Source organism: Trachymyrmex septentrionalis, unplaced genomic scaffold, assembly GCF_001594115.1.
Source record: "Trachymyrmex septentrionalis isolate Tsep2-gDNA-1 unplaced genomic scaffold, Tsep1.0 scaffold7, whole genome shotgun sequence".
Taxonomy (NCBI): domain Eukaryota; kingdom Metazoa; phylum Arthropoda; class Insecta; order Hymenoptera; family Formicidae; genus Trachymyrmex; species Trachymyrmex septentrionalis.
Genome location: NW_017305884.1, coordinates 3265844 through 3282948, shown reverse-complemented (window position 1 = coordinate 3282948; position 17105 = coordinate 3265844). Strand labels below are relative to the sequence as shown.

The following is a 17105-nucleotide window of genomic DNA, read 5'->3' as shown; positions in this document are numbered from 1 at the left end:
AAATATTTTAAAAGGAAGGGAGGGTAACTAGACTCCGCTCTTTTTTATTTCGGAGAAATTTGAAATGAAAATTGCATTAAAAAAAAAACTAAATTGCAGACAGAGGTTTAATATATGTAATATAGAGACTATCTATGAAAGAAATATTTGATATATTATATATCCGCGCGTTCCGTCTCTTTGTAGAGTTTCGCCTTGTTGTTTCTCTATTTTTTTCTTATCAATTTACAGAGCTTTTAACTGACTTTAATATCGTATGATGTAAAAATCCCAAAGTCGCGAAAGTTTTTAATTATTCATAAAAAAGAATAATGATATTCTTCCCTTTTACAATAGCAAACATTTTAATAACCTTAGTTTTTAAGTCCGATTTTAAGTCACAGTGCCTGTTTGCAATACTAATTGAAGCCATTAGCGACTGAACAGGAATAAAATTCCGAGAGTAAGGCATGAGAGGACAAACGTAGGCATGAAGTTTGTGGTGAAGTTAAATACCGGATAATTCCAAATGTCGAGGCGTTTATAGGAAGATACGAAGGATTCGGCTTGAAGGACGACGGTTGGCAGCCTCTCGAGACTGGTTTGCGCAGTTAATGTCGGGCTTTCGCAGATTTCCGTCTCGATAACTGTAATCGTAAAGCGAGCCATTACGATAATCTTAGCCTCGTTCATACGGATTTGCTTCTCGCCGCCGCGCTGTTCCGTTGAGCTTAAATTCTTCGTTCGTGCTTCCCAGATTTTACGATGTAAGAATTAACGACGAGGGATGATCGCGCGCAAATTCTTTTTGCGGGTCGAATTTTTACAGCGTCATAAATTTTTCGATTATTTAATAACGAACCACCGAAGGAAGGAAGATGTGGTGTCGCTCGAGCAACCTTGAAGATATTGCCACGTTCGGCTAAACATGGAAAGGCATTCTGTCGCCTAGTTAACATGCCGAAGGAGCAATTGCAATTACGAAACGGTTCTAGCAAGTTGTCGGTCACGGAAAAGCGTAAACTAATTATCGCATAATTAGTTGCGACTAGGCTGCACGCTCGTTTTCTCTCACTTCTTTCTTTTCGTTTAACTTAAGAGTATTCATCTGATTTTTTTTAAATATAACCAATCACGTGAAGTGCATTTATACTCCAATTGAAATTATTATTATTATTATTGTTATTAACAACGTATTGCCTGAGTGTTTGCTGATTTATTAATATTTGAGAATATTATGGATTAAAGAAAGAGAAAAATATATTAAACAATATCGAGACAATTTCACATTTTTTTATCATTATGATAAAAATACCTCAGGCGATTCCCGATTAAGTAAAGACAATAAAATGATCTTGCAAACTCGCGTTCTCTGCGGTTTTACGTACGGGACAAAATTAGATATTGTCAAAGCCATAATTTCCGATATTTGCTTCAAACACGAAGTCATATTTAGAATGAATCTGGACATATAAATGGAGTTAGCGCGCTTCTGCTATTTAATAGATGCATAACAATGTAATAACGGCATAGTTGTATACGCGTCCTGTTTCGAGTTTGACATTACTACGTTACTCGCGGTCACGTGGAGGAATGCGAGCTGATCTCGTTGCGATTCGCAACGTCCCAGCAACATCTCTATGTTGAATGGCCAACGCGGATGTAGGCGATCGTTCGGTATTCTCTACACGGTAAGCGCAGGAGAGGATGGTTCTTCGTTCCTGTCGACGTATCCTATCGACCGACGGAACTGCGTGCCGCTTGTAATTCTGCGCGACGTCGTCTTTTATGCGAGGACTTAAATCACATTCTCGAGAAGTGACTCGGTTCCTCTCTCTCTCTCTCTCTCTCTCGCTCTCGCTCTCGCTCTCGCTCTCTCGCTCTTCCCCGGTGCGTCGACGTATATTCTCTAGCGAGTGATCCGAAGAGAAGCGGGCGAGCAAAGCACGGAGCTCGTAGTCGCATGCCGAGAGAGGCCGATTCCATGGATTTGATCCTTTTGCGGCGGTTTGACTTTACATGGGCTCAAGTCGCATTCTCGTCGAGTGAGTCGACGCATTATAGCAGTCGAGAAAGAAAAAAAACCGAGTTCGCTTGCCTTCTCTCATTGTTCCTCACGAACTATTGTTCCTAACATCGGTGGTGGATAACTTCTTCCAGCGCGTTTTTCTTCCCTTTTGTAACGGAACCGTTGCCTGCTTCTAGTTTGATAATTATGGTATTATAATAACAGCTAGGATAATTTAGCAATGACATTTTGTGTCATTGAATGATTGAATCGAAGAAAAATAAATCCGAGTCGTATATTATTAAGCTCCAAGACTTGCTGCGTTACCGAAAATGGTATATATTTCTCCTCTTATTTGTGTTTGAATCCAAGGAGGAGAAATCTAAAAATGCTTGAAGCAGATTTTTACAATGCAAATTTTGGGGGTGTAACTTTTTAATAGCGCTCAGCTTGAAGCACATCGCTAGTATTTGCACTTAATAACAGTTCAAAGTGCTATTTCCCGAAAAATAAGCCAGAAATTTGTTCATTCTACAGTTGACGAGCAAATTATTAATCGGCACAAGGTACACCAGTGACGTGGACAACGAGATGAGAAAACGCATCTCGCCAATACAGACGTGTCCAACGTTCGCTCGTTAAAAACTCTCACGTAGCGCGTATCAAGCGACTAATTGTTGATTATGCAGTCGTTTGTCTTGGCTCTCACTCGGTGTGTACGCGCGTTGCCGGTACGCCTAATAAATAATGTAAACCGCCGTGGATCTCTGGTCTCTTTTCACGTGGTGTACCTGGCGGTGGTGGCATCCATACGGAATTACATATGCACACCTGCCCTATACGTTTATAACGTTGTAAACCGACGGCGATCGGCGATGGTGTGTTGGTAACGCTTGCGGAGGCGGGTTGTACCCGTCCCGTGTAAATGGCTTTAAGCTTCTTACGTCAGGTTCCCGCGGGTGGGTACTACTGATAATTAACAATTAGTGGGCACCAATTAAAATGAGGCTCGTCCGGCCGACCGGTTATACATCCGGAATGATCGTCGCCCTGTTCTAAGGAGATTTACGTATCTTCGTCTACAGGTCGTGTCGATTGAAATATAACAAAAAAAAATTTGGAGAAACAATTTGTATTTTTAATAAGTTTCCGCATTAGACGAGCTTGCGTTGAAATGAACGCGTTTTGCTGAAATATCTAAAAATGTAGCTAGAATCATGTTGAAAACAGTATTTTTACAGCATCGTCAATAATGTTGAGCGTTTTACGTCGTAATTATTTTAACGGCCCTACAAAATTACTTTCAAATCTGTATTAATCTAATTGAATTTTTAGATACTTTGGCAAAATTGTTTCTTTTCGTGTAACTTTAATGATCATTCTTTTTTATTTCGAGTTAATTTACAATTTTATTTTAGACGAAATTTCGTAAGGAAGCGATTCGTAATTTTTTCTGGATCTTAAAAAAAAAAAAAACTTGTGAATATTTTGTTACTGCGATATCTTGTGGCATTCGGAAGGTAATCGGTTTTCGGCTCATGTACTTATGTTGCTTTTTGGCCTGATCGAAACATTCAATTTTTCTTTTTTTGTTTGCGCAATTAGATCGAGCTCTGATGAGAACGCATATCATTTTCCTCTCAGCTGTGATTAATTCGAAAAACGATGTATCTAAATGAAGCCGCTTTGTCTTGGAGATTTTCGAGACAGCTCAGCGAAAATTACACGTGACTGCGCGTTTAGTCATCCGACGATTATGGCGTGCCGAAGCGTAGAGCATAAAAATATCTTCTCGCAAAAATCATAAACTCCACGATTCCTCAATGTAACCGCGCGACCAGAAGATCTCAACTTTTGACGTATTCTACGAATGAACTGTCGTATAAGTTTTCAAGAATAACAAAGCGTAATTTATAGCACACGGTTTCACTGAATCCGTGAAATATAAAAGAATATTCTCACGTGAAATGTACGATAAAATTATTATATAAGGCCGATAAGGCGAATATTATTTTGATTGTCGCTAAATTCACTTCTTATCGCCTCTCCTGGGCTAGATAAATGCGAAATCTTTTTCATACTACTGCGTAAGCACAACATCCGATCCGGTGACGGATGAAATAACGTCTGCTAAACAAATCTCAAATATTGCCGTGACCGTGCCTCACCCGAGCCTCTTCTCGTCTCTCCCTGGTTGTTCTCTCGGTGATCGTGCTATCTTGATGCTCGCAATGATACGATAAGTGCGATTCTGTGAAATTCGAGCTCTTAATAGGTTCACGGATAAGGACATCAGATAATTTGATATAACGTTTAATCAATATTTCTTAGCACCTCAAACTTACTATTTAGTATAATTTCTTTTTTTTTTTTCCAGAAATTATGACTAAAATAAAATAATATAAAAAAATGGAGATAATATTAATTTTTAATTATAACAAAGAATATGTTGATAAAAAAAAAACAATCTTTGGAGGAAAGTCTTATAGACGTAGTTTCAGATTCAGGACATTAAGATGTTAAATGTTGAGAACTTTTGTGAAATAATTTTTCAAAAGAGTGAAGGATGAATGTTTCTTTTATTGTCAGCGTGATGTAATCGACGATATTGCATAATTCAGCATGTGTTTAATTCAGTTTCGCCTTAAGAAATTATTCAAGGCATGACATCTTTGTAACAAGTGCAAGTGTTCGTTCGGAAAGACGTTCCAATTCCTTGGCAGCCGTTCGAAATGGCGCAACCGGAAGTCGTCCTGTGTCGTGTACATGCCTATTCCATCTACGGGTATTTCCTTTACGACCGCCCGCTTCTTTACCATGGGAACCCATTGCGATCTTGTAACACACGAGGGATACTATAAGAGGCATAAATTTAAGAAAAGAAGACACACACACACACACACACACAGTCATTACCATAGCGTGCTAAACAGCTTTTATTGAGCCACGAAGTTCCCACATTTCTCCCCGCCGTCTTATGAGTGCCCCTATGGGTCGCGAATTAAGATTTTGCACGAGCACCCGGTGCGCCAACAGCACAAGAAGTTAGGATCATATCGACGCCAGTATCATATCCGAGTAAATAAATGCTGAACAGAATAGATTCCACAGTCTTGAATATTTTCTTAAATTGTAAAGTTGAATATTGCAAGTGCCGAAGGTAATTTTACGATTAGTCGTAGAAATGAATAAAGAAACAAAAGAAACAGTACATTATCGTATTGCCTCGCGAATAATGTATTTCAGATAATTGTTTTTGACGTACACATAAAATTTTACGACGGAATGCCTTGTAACTTATATTGCATGATTAAGTAGATGCGAGAAGTAAGAAATGGGAAAGCGGAATACCGTATATTTTAATGAATTTTATGAATATTTGTGTGAGTAAATCGTCTCTCGGCTCGTGGAATTCTATCGATTCGTTCGCTCGACGAACGCACATCTTATCGCGCAACTGAACAAATTTTACTTTGAATTGTCTGAATTATTCTTTATTACTGATATCGCTGTATTTCTGCGTGTCGCCGGCAATTTGTGTGTGTGTATGTGTGTGTATGTGTGTGTGTGTGTGGGGAGGGGAGGGGGATTATCACACGCGTGACACGGCGAGCCGGTCTCCGCTCGCGTGCGTGTACACGCGTGAGGCTGTTGACTGAAATTATCTCGTCGTCATCTACAGCACACGAGGCCCATTAACTACGACGACCGTTGCATCTATGCCTTTCTTTTTTTCACAAACGCCCCGCTATTATCCCATTATGCCGACAAAGGGGAAAAAGTGGCGTGTAGCGTGGCGAGTAAACGGCTCCGCGGCCGATAAGGCTTATCGATTCGTCAATTACATGTGGATTTATTATCGAGGCGTCTGTTCGGGCGTGAAATAATAAATCCGGCGGTTTTTCTGTGCGTCGAAAATTAACAGAGGCAAACGAATCGAATAAGTTTCAACGGTGATTCTCATGACATCTTCACGTGAAGCGAGAGATTGTTCGACGATAGGAGACGCCTTCGTGGGAATTCCCAGGGTCCAGCGGTTCGACGAGAAAAAAAGGAAAAAATTCATTACTTCGTTCGAAAGAGGCACCTGGTTTCGTCTGTCGCTCCTCAACAGGCGAACGTCTTACCATAGTAATTAATAAGGGGATAATCGACGATCAATTATCTCGTTGATAGTGACCCTCCGCCTTTTACATCTTCCCCTATCCCTCTTTCTCTCTCTCTCTCTCTCTCTCTCTCTCTCTCTCTCTCTTTCTCTCTCTCTCTCCCCGCCTCTTGACTATACCCATCAGCTCATTTCCGCCCACGTGTATCTAATAACGGTCACAGGGAAGAGTCAGTGCGAAGAGAAAGTAATCGTGGTTTCAGTTTCAGAATTTATTTATTAAAATTACTCGTATTGTAGAGTTCGATCAGCAAAATATATTTTCAATTATTATTTCACATTGTTATCAATTATTATTATTGCAATCACGTTTCTAGATTTTATTTTGAGAAGTGCAAATATTACATTCTCTATCTCGTAGTTACAAAGTGACAGATAGCGGTGGTTAAGTCAGCTTGCAAATCGATACAATCCCGTACAGTGTTAAGTAAGTCGAGCGAGGCGAACTGTGAATCACGACTGTGGATGTGAAATTTCTAGAATATATGCGGGGATGGGGACGACGATGACAGTGACGACGGCGGTTGATCGGGAACGTGAGGTGGCCATCACGTGCTCAATTTTCCAAAGGTTTCATAACATCGGTCTCTCAAGGAGGGAGGTACGGCGGTGCCGCACCCTTCTGTTCTATTTCAGATCCCCGAAGGCTAATTTCCCTGACAGAGACATTTTCGTTGGTCCGGTCCGGCTTTCTCTGCATCCTCGACTCGACCACCGCTGTCTCTTTTCCGTCCCACCCTCTCGATAGATCGTAAGACCCAGAGGGGTAGAGGGGGGGGGGGGCGTAGGAAAGGAGAACTAAATCAATGTAGGACATTTATATTGGCTGGAAATCGCTGACTCTCAACGGACGTCTGTGGACATCCGAGCGGGACATATTAAGATTTCTGATCCGCCGCGTCGACCGCGCGGCGACATTTTTATCATTGCGTGTCCTTTCCTTTCCTGCACGTCCTGCCGCGAGGAGGAAATAAAACGTGAATTATTGTCCACGCGGTGTCTCTCTCTCTTGCCGCTCCACGCACGTGGTCTCTACGGACTCGGGTTAAAGTGGCCGTTATGGTTTTCGGTGAATAATTTAATGGCCCGTTTAGTGTGATGTCGGCTCGTGAATATCGAACGACATCTCGATACGCTTAGCAAACATTTTTGCGGCCCGCTCGGCCGAATTTCGGATCCATCGCCTAACCGAGAAAATTCCAGTAAATTTATAGCGATTAAACACTAATCCGTATAAATAGACGAGCGAACGACGGCCCCTACTCGGCCCGTTAAAAATATCAAATAACTGAAATTTTCTTTATTTACAAATTGTTTCTATCATGCGAACTTTGTTCACACTTTATTGATTAATTTTCGAATAAATGAATTTGTTTAAATTCATTTATTTCCTATTGCGATCTCATTTCTACATAGACTAGAAAGAATAAGAAGAAGAGCGACGATTGAAAGAGAGGAGAGAAACATGACGTACGAGATCGGTCGTTGTCGAAGTTTCATGTTTTCGACCGCGAGTGTCAAAGCAATTCGTTTAAATTAATAGAGTCCGTACAGCGCGGCTTATCAGCCGATTAAGTACCAGTTTTAACCTCCCTCTCTTGATGTCGGAGAGATGTTCTTATTTGTAAGGTCGTTATCGACCGGTTTCGCCGATAAAGCTCGATACTTTTATCGAATCGTAATTATTCCTCTATCTCTCCCAGATACTGCGGTGCCAGCGTTGCACGCTCTCGAAAAACGATTTCATTTGTCACACGTACTTCAGCAATAGCTCGTTCGTTCCTGTTTCTCTGTCTCTGTTCCATGTTGTATCGTATCGATACAAAGAAGAAGAACAACAGAGACGGAGCGAATACCATGTTTTCTCGATCCGCGCGTCGCGATCGAAATCCGCGAGCGTTATGGAATTTCCTACCAATAAGTCGTTACCCAAGTTTTAAATCTAAAATCGTAAGAAATTGACCTATCGCAGTCGCTTATTCTTCTCACATTCGATTCACGTGATTGGACTATTTCTTACGACTTAAGACTTTAAGACGCGGGTAAAGGCTTATTGTAGAAAATCCACAATAGATTGACCATCAGTCGTTCGTGCCTCCTCGAGTCAATCAATTCCCAGTCGCTCCACGACGAATGGAAACGTAAACTCTTCTCGTAAAACGCACGTTGAGTCGCTCGCGACTCAAATCAGAGGACTAGAGACCGTCAAGTGGCGGTATCATCTACAATGAGATTTTAAGGTGTAAAACTTAAATTTAACCTTTAAGTAAGAAATTGACCAATTACAGCCAAAGAGGAGAACAATCAACTATGATTGCTCAATTTCTCATGGCTTAAGGCTTAAAGCTCAAGTTTTACGCCTGAAGATTTCATTGTCGACGTCGCTCAAGCGATTGGACACCCATACATTTGATTCGCCATATTTTTCAGGATCTATCTACCCGAGATAGAAAGAGATATCCGCGCATCTCATTTTCTCGTATTTACCTCGTTCTATCCTAAGCATGAAAAATATGATGTACCAATCAGAAAGTTGTCTAAATGGTTCAATCCCTTTCTCGAGGATCCACTCCCCCCCCCCTCCCCTCCCCATCGGGGTTTATCGTCAATGCAGCAGCACGACTCGGAGAGATATCACTCTCCGTGGAGAGAGGATCCCTCCGCTACGCTTTTTTTTTCTTTCGCGAAACCGCGCTTCCATATGCAAGCGCCACGACGATTGGGTCGCGCGTCGCTCCCACCTCGACCACGCGCTCTCGATCGACGTTGGCGTTGGTGAACGCCGCGATACCGCGGCGGACAGTCGCGCGTAGTCGGCCGCGTCGCTCGGTATTGTTTTCACGTCGAATCGAATCGAATCGAATCGAGTCGAGTCGAGTCGAGTCGAGTCTCGTCCCGTGCTGCCGCACGGAATTGCATTCGCACGTGGTTTTCACGACTATCGATCTATCGCGAGAACGATATCTACCCCGCGCGGCACTCCGCGCGTAAGCGTAGTTACGAAGTTCCGACGTTGTTCGGCAAAGTTGTACGATTCTTTCATGGCCCAGAGAAGGCGTTAAATTTCGGCCTGGCGTCCCATAGTCCTCGCGTTAGCAGCCGAAGTTTATTCTGCCGTCGCCCTCGTCCCGCGCGAACGCGCGGCACTTTTCGACGTGTTGGAAAAGCGGGACGAGAAAGAGAGAGAGAGAGAGCGAAAGTTTTCGGCGCGGTGCAAGCGGATAAGGCAGCAGTGCCGTGGAATATTTTAACATATATCACGACGAGAGAGAAGAGAAATTGGGACGAGGGGTTGTTATAGCGCGCGATTGCTGCTCCTCCTCTCTCTCTCTCTCTCTCTCTCGTTCCTTTTTTACTTGGTCGGCTCCTCTTCCGCTTCGTCTTCCTCTCTCGTTTTCGCGCGGCGACTTCTCCGCTCGTCGCCGGATCTACGTACCTTTGTGGTGGTGATGTGCCGTGCTGTATGACGTGACCCATGTGATAGGACAGAGTCGGTGTATCGCTCGAATCAACGCTCACACACCTCCGACCGTCCAACATGTTTGTCTGTCACCCGGACTACGGCAGCTATAAAATGGTAAATTTAGCGAAAATGCGGACTACGCGAAGTCTCTCGATTGTTATCCGTTTGGATATAACCTTTGGATATAACCAAAACGATCGATAGATCTCCGTTTCTGTCGCGTGCACTCTCTGTGCATCATCCTCTTACATTGTTTTTTTTCCACCCCCGAAGCCCTCGTATCTATCTTGGTTCAAGGAAAGGGACATGGAAGGGAAAGGAGCGCCAATCATAAATCTATAACTTGGAGCTGAGAGCACGAATGTGTTCTGTATGTAACTCGCAGTTCGCATAATCCGTCTTCGGTCCGCGACTCTTCTCGAGGAGGAGAACATTTCCCGATCTATGTAGTTCTCTCGGAGAGACGTCCATAATGGATGAGTAATCAAGTTATATTGGGTAACACCGTTTGCTCCGATAGCGCGCTTTATCCTTCATTTAAATGATTGGAGTGCAATATCGGATTAGACAGTCGAAGACTTCACTGCAAATCCAAGTGTGTAAAAAGTGACTTTTTGTTATATGTACGCTATTTAGTATTCCGTGTAAAAATGATACTATAGTATAGTGTTATTTTTACGGAAAACTGATTTGGTAGTGTTCTTTTTTTTATCACGTAACTACCTCCGCTTTCATCATCAGCATCTTGCCTTACATTCGACACATCTCTCTATTTTAACGAGCTCCCAAACTCAACGAGCTTCTAATAATTATTTTTATGAACACCGTACCTTCTGACCTTCATCACGTTCTAAAAATTGAAGCACTGTATATCTACCGACTAAATCTAAGTGTCGCCGAGACAACGCGTTTATCGTCACTGGCGTTTTTAACACATAAAGTCTCAGTTTAACGATTTTTTTTTATGAAGAATAAAATTATCACAGCGCGCAACGCGACGAATGTCGTTAAATCAGATCTCCTACTCGTCCCTGTGTGAAGATTGACGGTGTTAATTAGATCGAGGAGGACGACCTAATCTTAGATTTTTATTGATGTCCCCGTTGCGCAAGGATAACCGTGTGTATGTATACGTATGTGTGTAACCATTTAATGACTCCATCATACCGATTTTCTCTCTCTCTAGAAGCGCGCGCACGTTCCTCTTTCGCGTCTACGTCGCTGAATTAATGACTATTCTCGCTACGAGCCACGACGTTGCTTGGTGTCGTAATAGTCGACCGGGTCTATCGTAAGATCGATGGAGAGACGCGCTACAATACAATGCACAAAGATGTCGCAAGAAACGGGGGGATGCAACATCGTGCTGGTGTCCGCCTGATAGCCGACGATGGTGGAGTCCGTGTGTCGTCGCAATTACAGCGTAATTTTTCGCATTACACCAGAAATGCTGAAACGCCGACAAAGTCGCCGATGAAAAGTTTCGCGGCTCGTAAAACAGCGCGACGAGAAAATTACAACGCGCGGCGTCTTTCCGTTTGTCGCCGCATGTTGATTCGCGAGTCAATCGTTCGAACGAATCATAGGATTTCCCTGTGTTCTTTGTTTTAAGCCTTGTACGTTTAATAATGAATTCTTAATTATAAACATTTGCTTTTTCTGTTGCAGTATGGCTCGGATGAATTCGGACAGGACTCGCCGAGATACACGTCGCCGAAGGGTGCCCTTTACGCGGATTCCTATTACATCGGTAAGTAAATAAAAAAACAAGAATTGTTAAAAGTAAGAAAAATCAAGATCCCATCTTTCTATTTCAAAAATGACGCGATTAAAAAAAATGTGATTTTTTTTTTAAATTGTTATCATGAATGAGTTTGGTAAAAATAATTCTGTTAATTACATCAAAAGTAGACTAACTTAACTGCACATTCCATTTGTCAAAAGAGAACTTGAGTTCTTAAGAAGAATAAGATTTTACAATTTAAATGTAAACTGTGGGTATTTTATGTGATTTCGATTAATTATTCCGGATTTGTTACAATTTTGTAGAACACGAATTAAAATCGTTAGAATTCAAAAAGAGTTTTTAAAGGTTGTAAAATAAAAGTGACATAATATGATTATGATTTTAAGAATATATTTCTTGCTAATACTAATATTTGATTAATAAATAATTTCCTGTTAAGACAAAAAGGAGGTTTTTTCCCTTTTCTAAAAAAAAAAAACCTCTTTTTTTGGTTTTATCACTTTTTTTAAGAGTACGGCTTATACTTTAGTTTTACTAACTCCGATAACAATAAAATGGAATTTTATTGAATGAATCATTGCATCCTCGATATATATATCTCCCCGGGCAAACAAACAATCACGTAGATTAAGAACGAAATTAGAGCGCGTGGTAACAGACTCGTTATCGTTACTAATTTCACGAAAGTAGTTATGAAATAGATTACTGACTTATATCTGTTAATAATCGATATCAGCGGACATGGTTGTAATTAAACGAGATAGTGCGAACCTCCTGGTGGGTTCGATAGATCGATGGTTATCTGCGAATCAGCAGCCATCGGCATAGGCGCGGTTATGTGTACGTTACGTACGTATACGTACGTATATATCATTTGGAAATCGCATAACGATCCGAATAGACGATAAAAGGAATTTTACGAGCGCACTAATATTCAACTGTTTAACGTTCGCTCGTAAAATTTTGCCGCTCTGCCTGTCGCGCGTAAAAACAATAACAATCTCGTTATTTGTTCAAGCGGCACGGCGGGGGAGGGAGGGGGGGGGAGGCATCGAAGTTCGTCGTTGGATTTTGCGGATATATCCGACACACCGTTGTCGAAAAAAGATTCCACGGAAAAACTTCGTCGACGAGATATTGCCAATAAAAGCAATTCTCCGCCGCTTGCTTCGCCACCGGCCACTGCGAATGTTACTTTGTTGTTGCAACGAACATTTATCGAAGCGCTGGCGTCTTAGGCTCGCTGTTTTAGTAATTTTTCGTCGCTCTTTGATGCGTGCTCACTCTCTTACGTCATGCTATATCCGTAATGCCGGTTTGTTGCTTTAAAATCGATTTACGCGCGAGGATTGTTCGCGTCGTAGGAACAATCGTTACGCCGTGCGAATTGCTCCATTAGTTGGAGCCGCTGCTGATTTTTACAGAGCAGTAAAAACCCGTTTCACGGGTTTATTTTAGATTATAACGGATCTTTGAAAAATTATCGTCATTAAGACAGGTGCGATATACACCGTCACGCTCTATACTTCGCGGATATTCGTCGCTTCTCTTCAGACTCGTGCAGTAAGAAATCGTTGGAAACTGTATATAAAATTCAACCTCCGGTCGACAATATGAAATTGTCACCGTTCGTTTGAATTTTCAAACTTCAATACAGATTTTTATATCGTTCTGTCTCATATCGTTTCGTTATAAAGATTTAAAAAAAGTTATATACTTGTGAAAGCTTTGTAACAATACATTTTTACTATCACAGAAGTTAGATTGTATTTTACTTACTTTTTTACTGATTCAAATTTATCTACCTGAATTTACACAATGCAAAAAAAAAGCAAAACTGTGCTTTTAAAGTCCAATATTACCGGGTGGAGGATTAACATTTTAAATAAAAATAACAAGGGATTTGTTTGATTAAATCCTAAATAACGTGTAAAAGAATGCAGAGCGCAGGTAGTTGTAAAAAAAAAAAAGGATCCACGTTAATGGAAGAAATGATACGTAGAAGAATTTTGCATGCTTAAATATGCAAATTATATTTCAGATGATCCTTACACGATGATAGATCTATGAAATCGACGAAGTTTTCACCGCCGGGCTCGTTATTATGGATCAGATGAGAAAAGTAGCAGTTTAAGTACGCTTTCGAAATACGTGTCGGCGCTCGTGGCACCCGGTAGCTGACCGGAATGGCTTATAAATGGGAGGCCACGACGAGGGGGCGAAAAAGTTTTATCAGACATCGAACACCGGTAGTTGGTAGGAACGCCCGAGTAGTTTGGCTTAGTTTCCGTTTTCTCGTCGAGGAGCGCCCGGTACGGGAATTATATCAAGCAAAAGTATCAAGAAATACGTTCCCGAAGCTTATTGCTGTTGTTTTCAACTGAAATAATGGTCCGCGCCGGGTACCGCGTCTATTGGCCCTTATACCGGGTGTGTGTGCGGTTCCACCGCAAACGACACCCGGGTACCCGAGTGAGACGTTGGAAAGCGCGAAATTTTCGACTTGGCGAAAGTCCAGGGAAGTTGTATCATACCGCGGACTCGTTCTCGAAATAATTACTGCGGAAGGAATGACATCGCCGCTTGATTAGGAAGTTTGGCGCGGCGCTGCGCTCGCAGCGGAACATCGCCGTTGTGTTAATCGACCAAAATTGTATAAACATTACGAAGTGCAAGGCGGCCGTTTCCCTGACGAGTGGAAAACTCGATTAAATGCCACGAGGATGCATTTTAACTCGATTTGGACGCCCCATTATCTGGGCACGTGCGCGACATTCTACGCTCGCTGAGCGGAGAACGCGCCACGTGCTCTATTATTTATTATTTCCCGCTCCAATGACGTAGAAAGTGTGCCCGGGGTAGTCGACGAGATTCTATTCTACATTGCGATACTTCAATTACATCGGACGAGAAAGAATTTTTACGAACACGACGAGATGGATGTCGTGTTCAAAAGGAAGCACGTTCTCCGAAGGTATCTTAATAATGCGTCGCGCAAAATTCTTATTTATTACTCCATAATCTATATTATCGAGATATTTTGAAATCATCTTCGTCTTCTTCTTTTTTTTTTTTTTTTTTTTCCAAACGCGTGGTTGCTCTGAATTGATTATTTAGAACGTTCTCGAACATTCGAATAATAATGGGATGACACATGATTGATCGAAACCGCGCCTCTCTCTTGTTGCAGATGGTAATACTACAGGAACCGGTCCCGGCGACCCGTGGACGGGTAGCGGCGGTGGTGTCCAGCCCCCATACAGTGGATATGCACCCTCTCACCTGGCGCAGCCAGCCTATCCCATGCACCTACCCCACGACCCCATGGTAAGTGATTTCTCCTACCTCTCTCTCTCTCTCTCTCTCTCTCTCTCTCTCTCTCTCCCTCTCTCTTCCTCTCTCTTTCTCTCTCTCGCATTTTCTCGTTTCTATCCCGACTATACCCTTGCCACGGCCGAATCCGAAGAAACGATCAATCACGCGTGACTCGACTGTTAGTTCCTACGGAGCCGCCGTCGCGAAAACGACGTCTCTGGAACTTCGTAATAGACACGGGGATATTTCTTCCATACTCTCTGTCGTCGAATACGTGAGTTCGACGAGGAAGTCGACAGATTAAAACCTAAGCGGGCGACCTAATCTCGGTGCTACGGAAGATCGATGTACCTCCCGAGCAGCTTTGGTGGTTCTCTCTCTCTCTCTCTCTCTCTCTCTCTCTCTCTCTCTCTCTGTCCCAAAAATCGACGAGGTCCGACGAAAGATCGATTCTTCGTATCGGAGAACTCCGAACGCCGTAATTTCACCACAAACTCTCGCATATCGCGAATTCCGTTAATTCGCGAACTTTTACCTCCCCGTCGACGTCGTTGTACGTCGAAGCGGGGACGGATGACTGCACTCGAAATGCACTCTTCTCGGACGAAATTCCGAGAAATGCGGGATTCTTGACGTTCTCGACGATTCTCGATCGAGAGAACATCTAATACAAGTATACGAACTTTTCAGAGATTTATCGTATCGTTTAACGGCTTTCCACGGAACGCGATAAATTCCTAAATGCTAAATCTCGCATTCTCGACAGTCTCTCGGCGATTCATGAATTCACGCGAAGCACCCGGGGGTCGTCTCGAGGACGAGCCGCGCGTCGCTTCTCGGTCGGCCATTACTCTTCAACCAACCGTACGTCGGCTGTAATCCCTTTCGTCAACCATCATGATCCAACGGGCCAGCTGGTGGTCTCTCCTGGCTGTCTTATTTCGGACCACCCGGTTGTTTGTCGCGTTCTCTCTTCGTCGTCTCGCTACGGTTGAGAGACACTGTTGACAGTGCTCCACGTACCCGGAGTAACGTCAAATGACTCACTGGCGTCTATATATAGTCCCGACCCTCCCGCTACTCCGTGTTTCTAGTCAAGTGCAGCCTTCGTTTGATTTACGCCGTTCATGGTTACCACGAAATCCTCCTCTTCGTGGCACCTCGTGGTACCCGTGGCTCTCGGGCAGCCTCTCTCTCTTTGAGACAACGAGAGTAGGCTTCTGCTACCGGCGTATGACGTCGTCGTGCTCGTGATGCCTTCGATCGGTAATCACCGATAGCTAATAAATGGCGAGATCCTCTCGCCAACGTCGCTTTTATTTTTATTAAAACAACGTTCTTTTTTATATACATACACATATGTATATATACAATTGATTGGATTAAATACGATAGATTGTATTCCGGCGCTCTCGGATCATAAAGTTCAACTTTTAACGTAAGACAAACCATTTTATTGTCGTTCGCGTAGCTGCAGTGAGATCTGTTGGCCTATGTGACATGACAGAAAGAAATATCGTAAAGATGTCGTACGATTTAAGATGAACGCGCCTGAGAAGGACGGAGTCAAACGTTACGGAAATTTCTTTTTGCTTACCAGAGATTAAATATTTACGATCTTCCATCTTTAATGAAGAACCCATCTTCTGAGAACGCCGTCCGCAGGTCCATCCTGAAAAGGAGATCTCGCTGGATGTGTCTCTAAGTTTTTCTAAAGTATATCCGTCAACATGTCGAAATCTCTCAGTCTCGCTGCGCTTCTATCCATCGCTGTGCTTCTTCATAAAAGCGTTGATTAAAAGCGACGTTTTACGTGCGGCGCGTAAGTCTCTGTAGGCGTCTCCCGGACACTCTAATTTGTTGATAAATACACTACGCTCCATAGACCGTCGGCGGTGACTTAAAATTAGACTTTTACGAGCGGTTTCAGTAGAAATGCGAGAGAGAGAGAGAGCTCTATCCCACGCTCGGCGTATCCGATATCAAAGCTGCTGCGGTCGAGGTGATCCATTATAACCGGAAAGACGCGCTCGAAGCGCTTATCGTACAAATCGCGGGAGCCACACGGCGGCTCCCGGAAATCACTCGGAATTCTTGTAATGGAGACCTTTATCGTTTGTAACTACATAGGATAAACCAATCCGACGTTTCGCGCACGCATGAACGCGCTCGAGGAAGACGTCATCCCTTCTGAAATCCTGCAGAAATCCCTGGCTCTCCGAAGTCCTCCTACGACAGAAATCCACGAAGATAGAGTTTGAGACGCTTAGACTAGAGAGCGCGAAATAGAGCGTCAAAATAGGGAGGATAATGACTGGTTGGTATCTTCCTGTTTCACAAATCAGACGACGTTCCTGCGAACCTGTAGAATTCCTTCTACACTACGGAGAACCTCCAGGGACAGATTCTGAGATACCGACATACTCGA

At 42.9% G+C, this 17105-nt stretch overlaps 1 protein-coding gene across 12 annotated transcripts in view; it reads left to right on the top strand.

Moving 5' to 3' along the window:
* The window catches only part of LOC108753531 (transcription factor 12), a 131948-nt gene that overhangs the window by 106943 nt on the left and 7900 nt on the right, over positions 1–17105 (top strand). For all 12 annotated transcript variants that reach the window (XM_018495185.1, XM_018495186.1, XM_018495184.1 and 9 more), the window contains 2 exons: positions 11284–11365; positions 14553–14689. In XM_018495185.1, coding sequence (XP_018350687.1) covers positions 11284–11365; positions 14553–14689 — 219 coding nt within the window. The remainder of the gene's footprint in view (positions 1–11283; positions 11366–14552; positions 14690–17105) is intronic.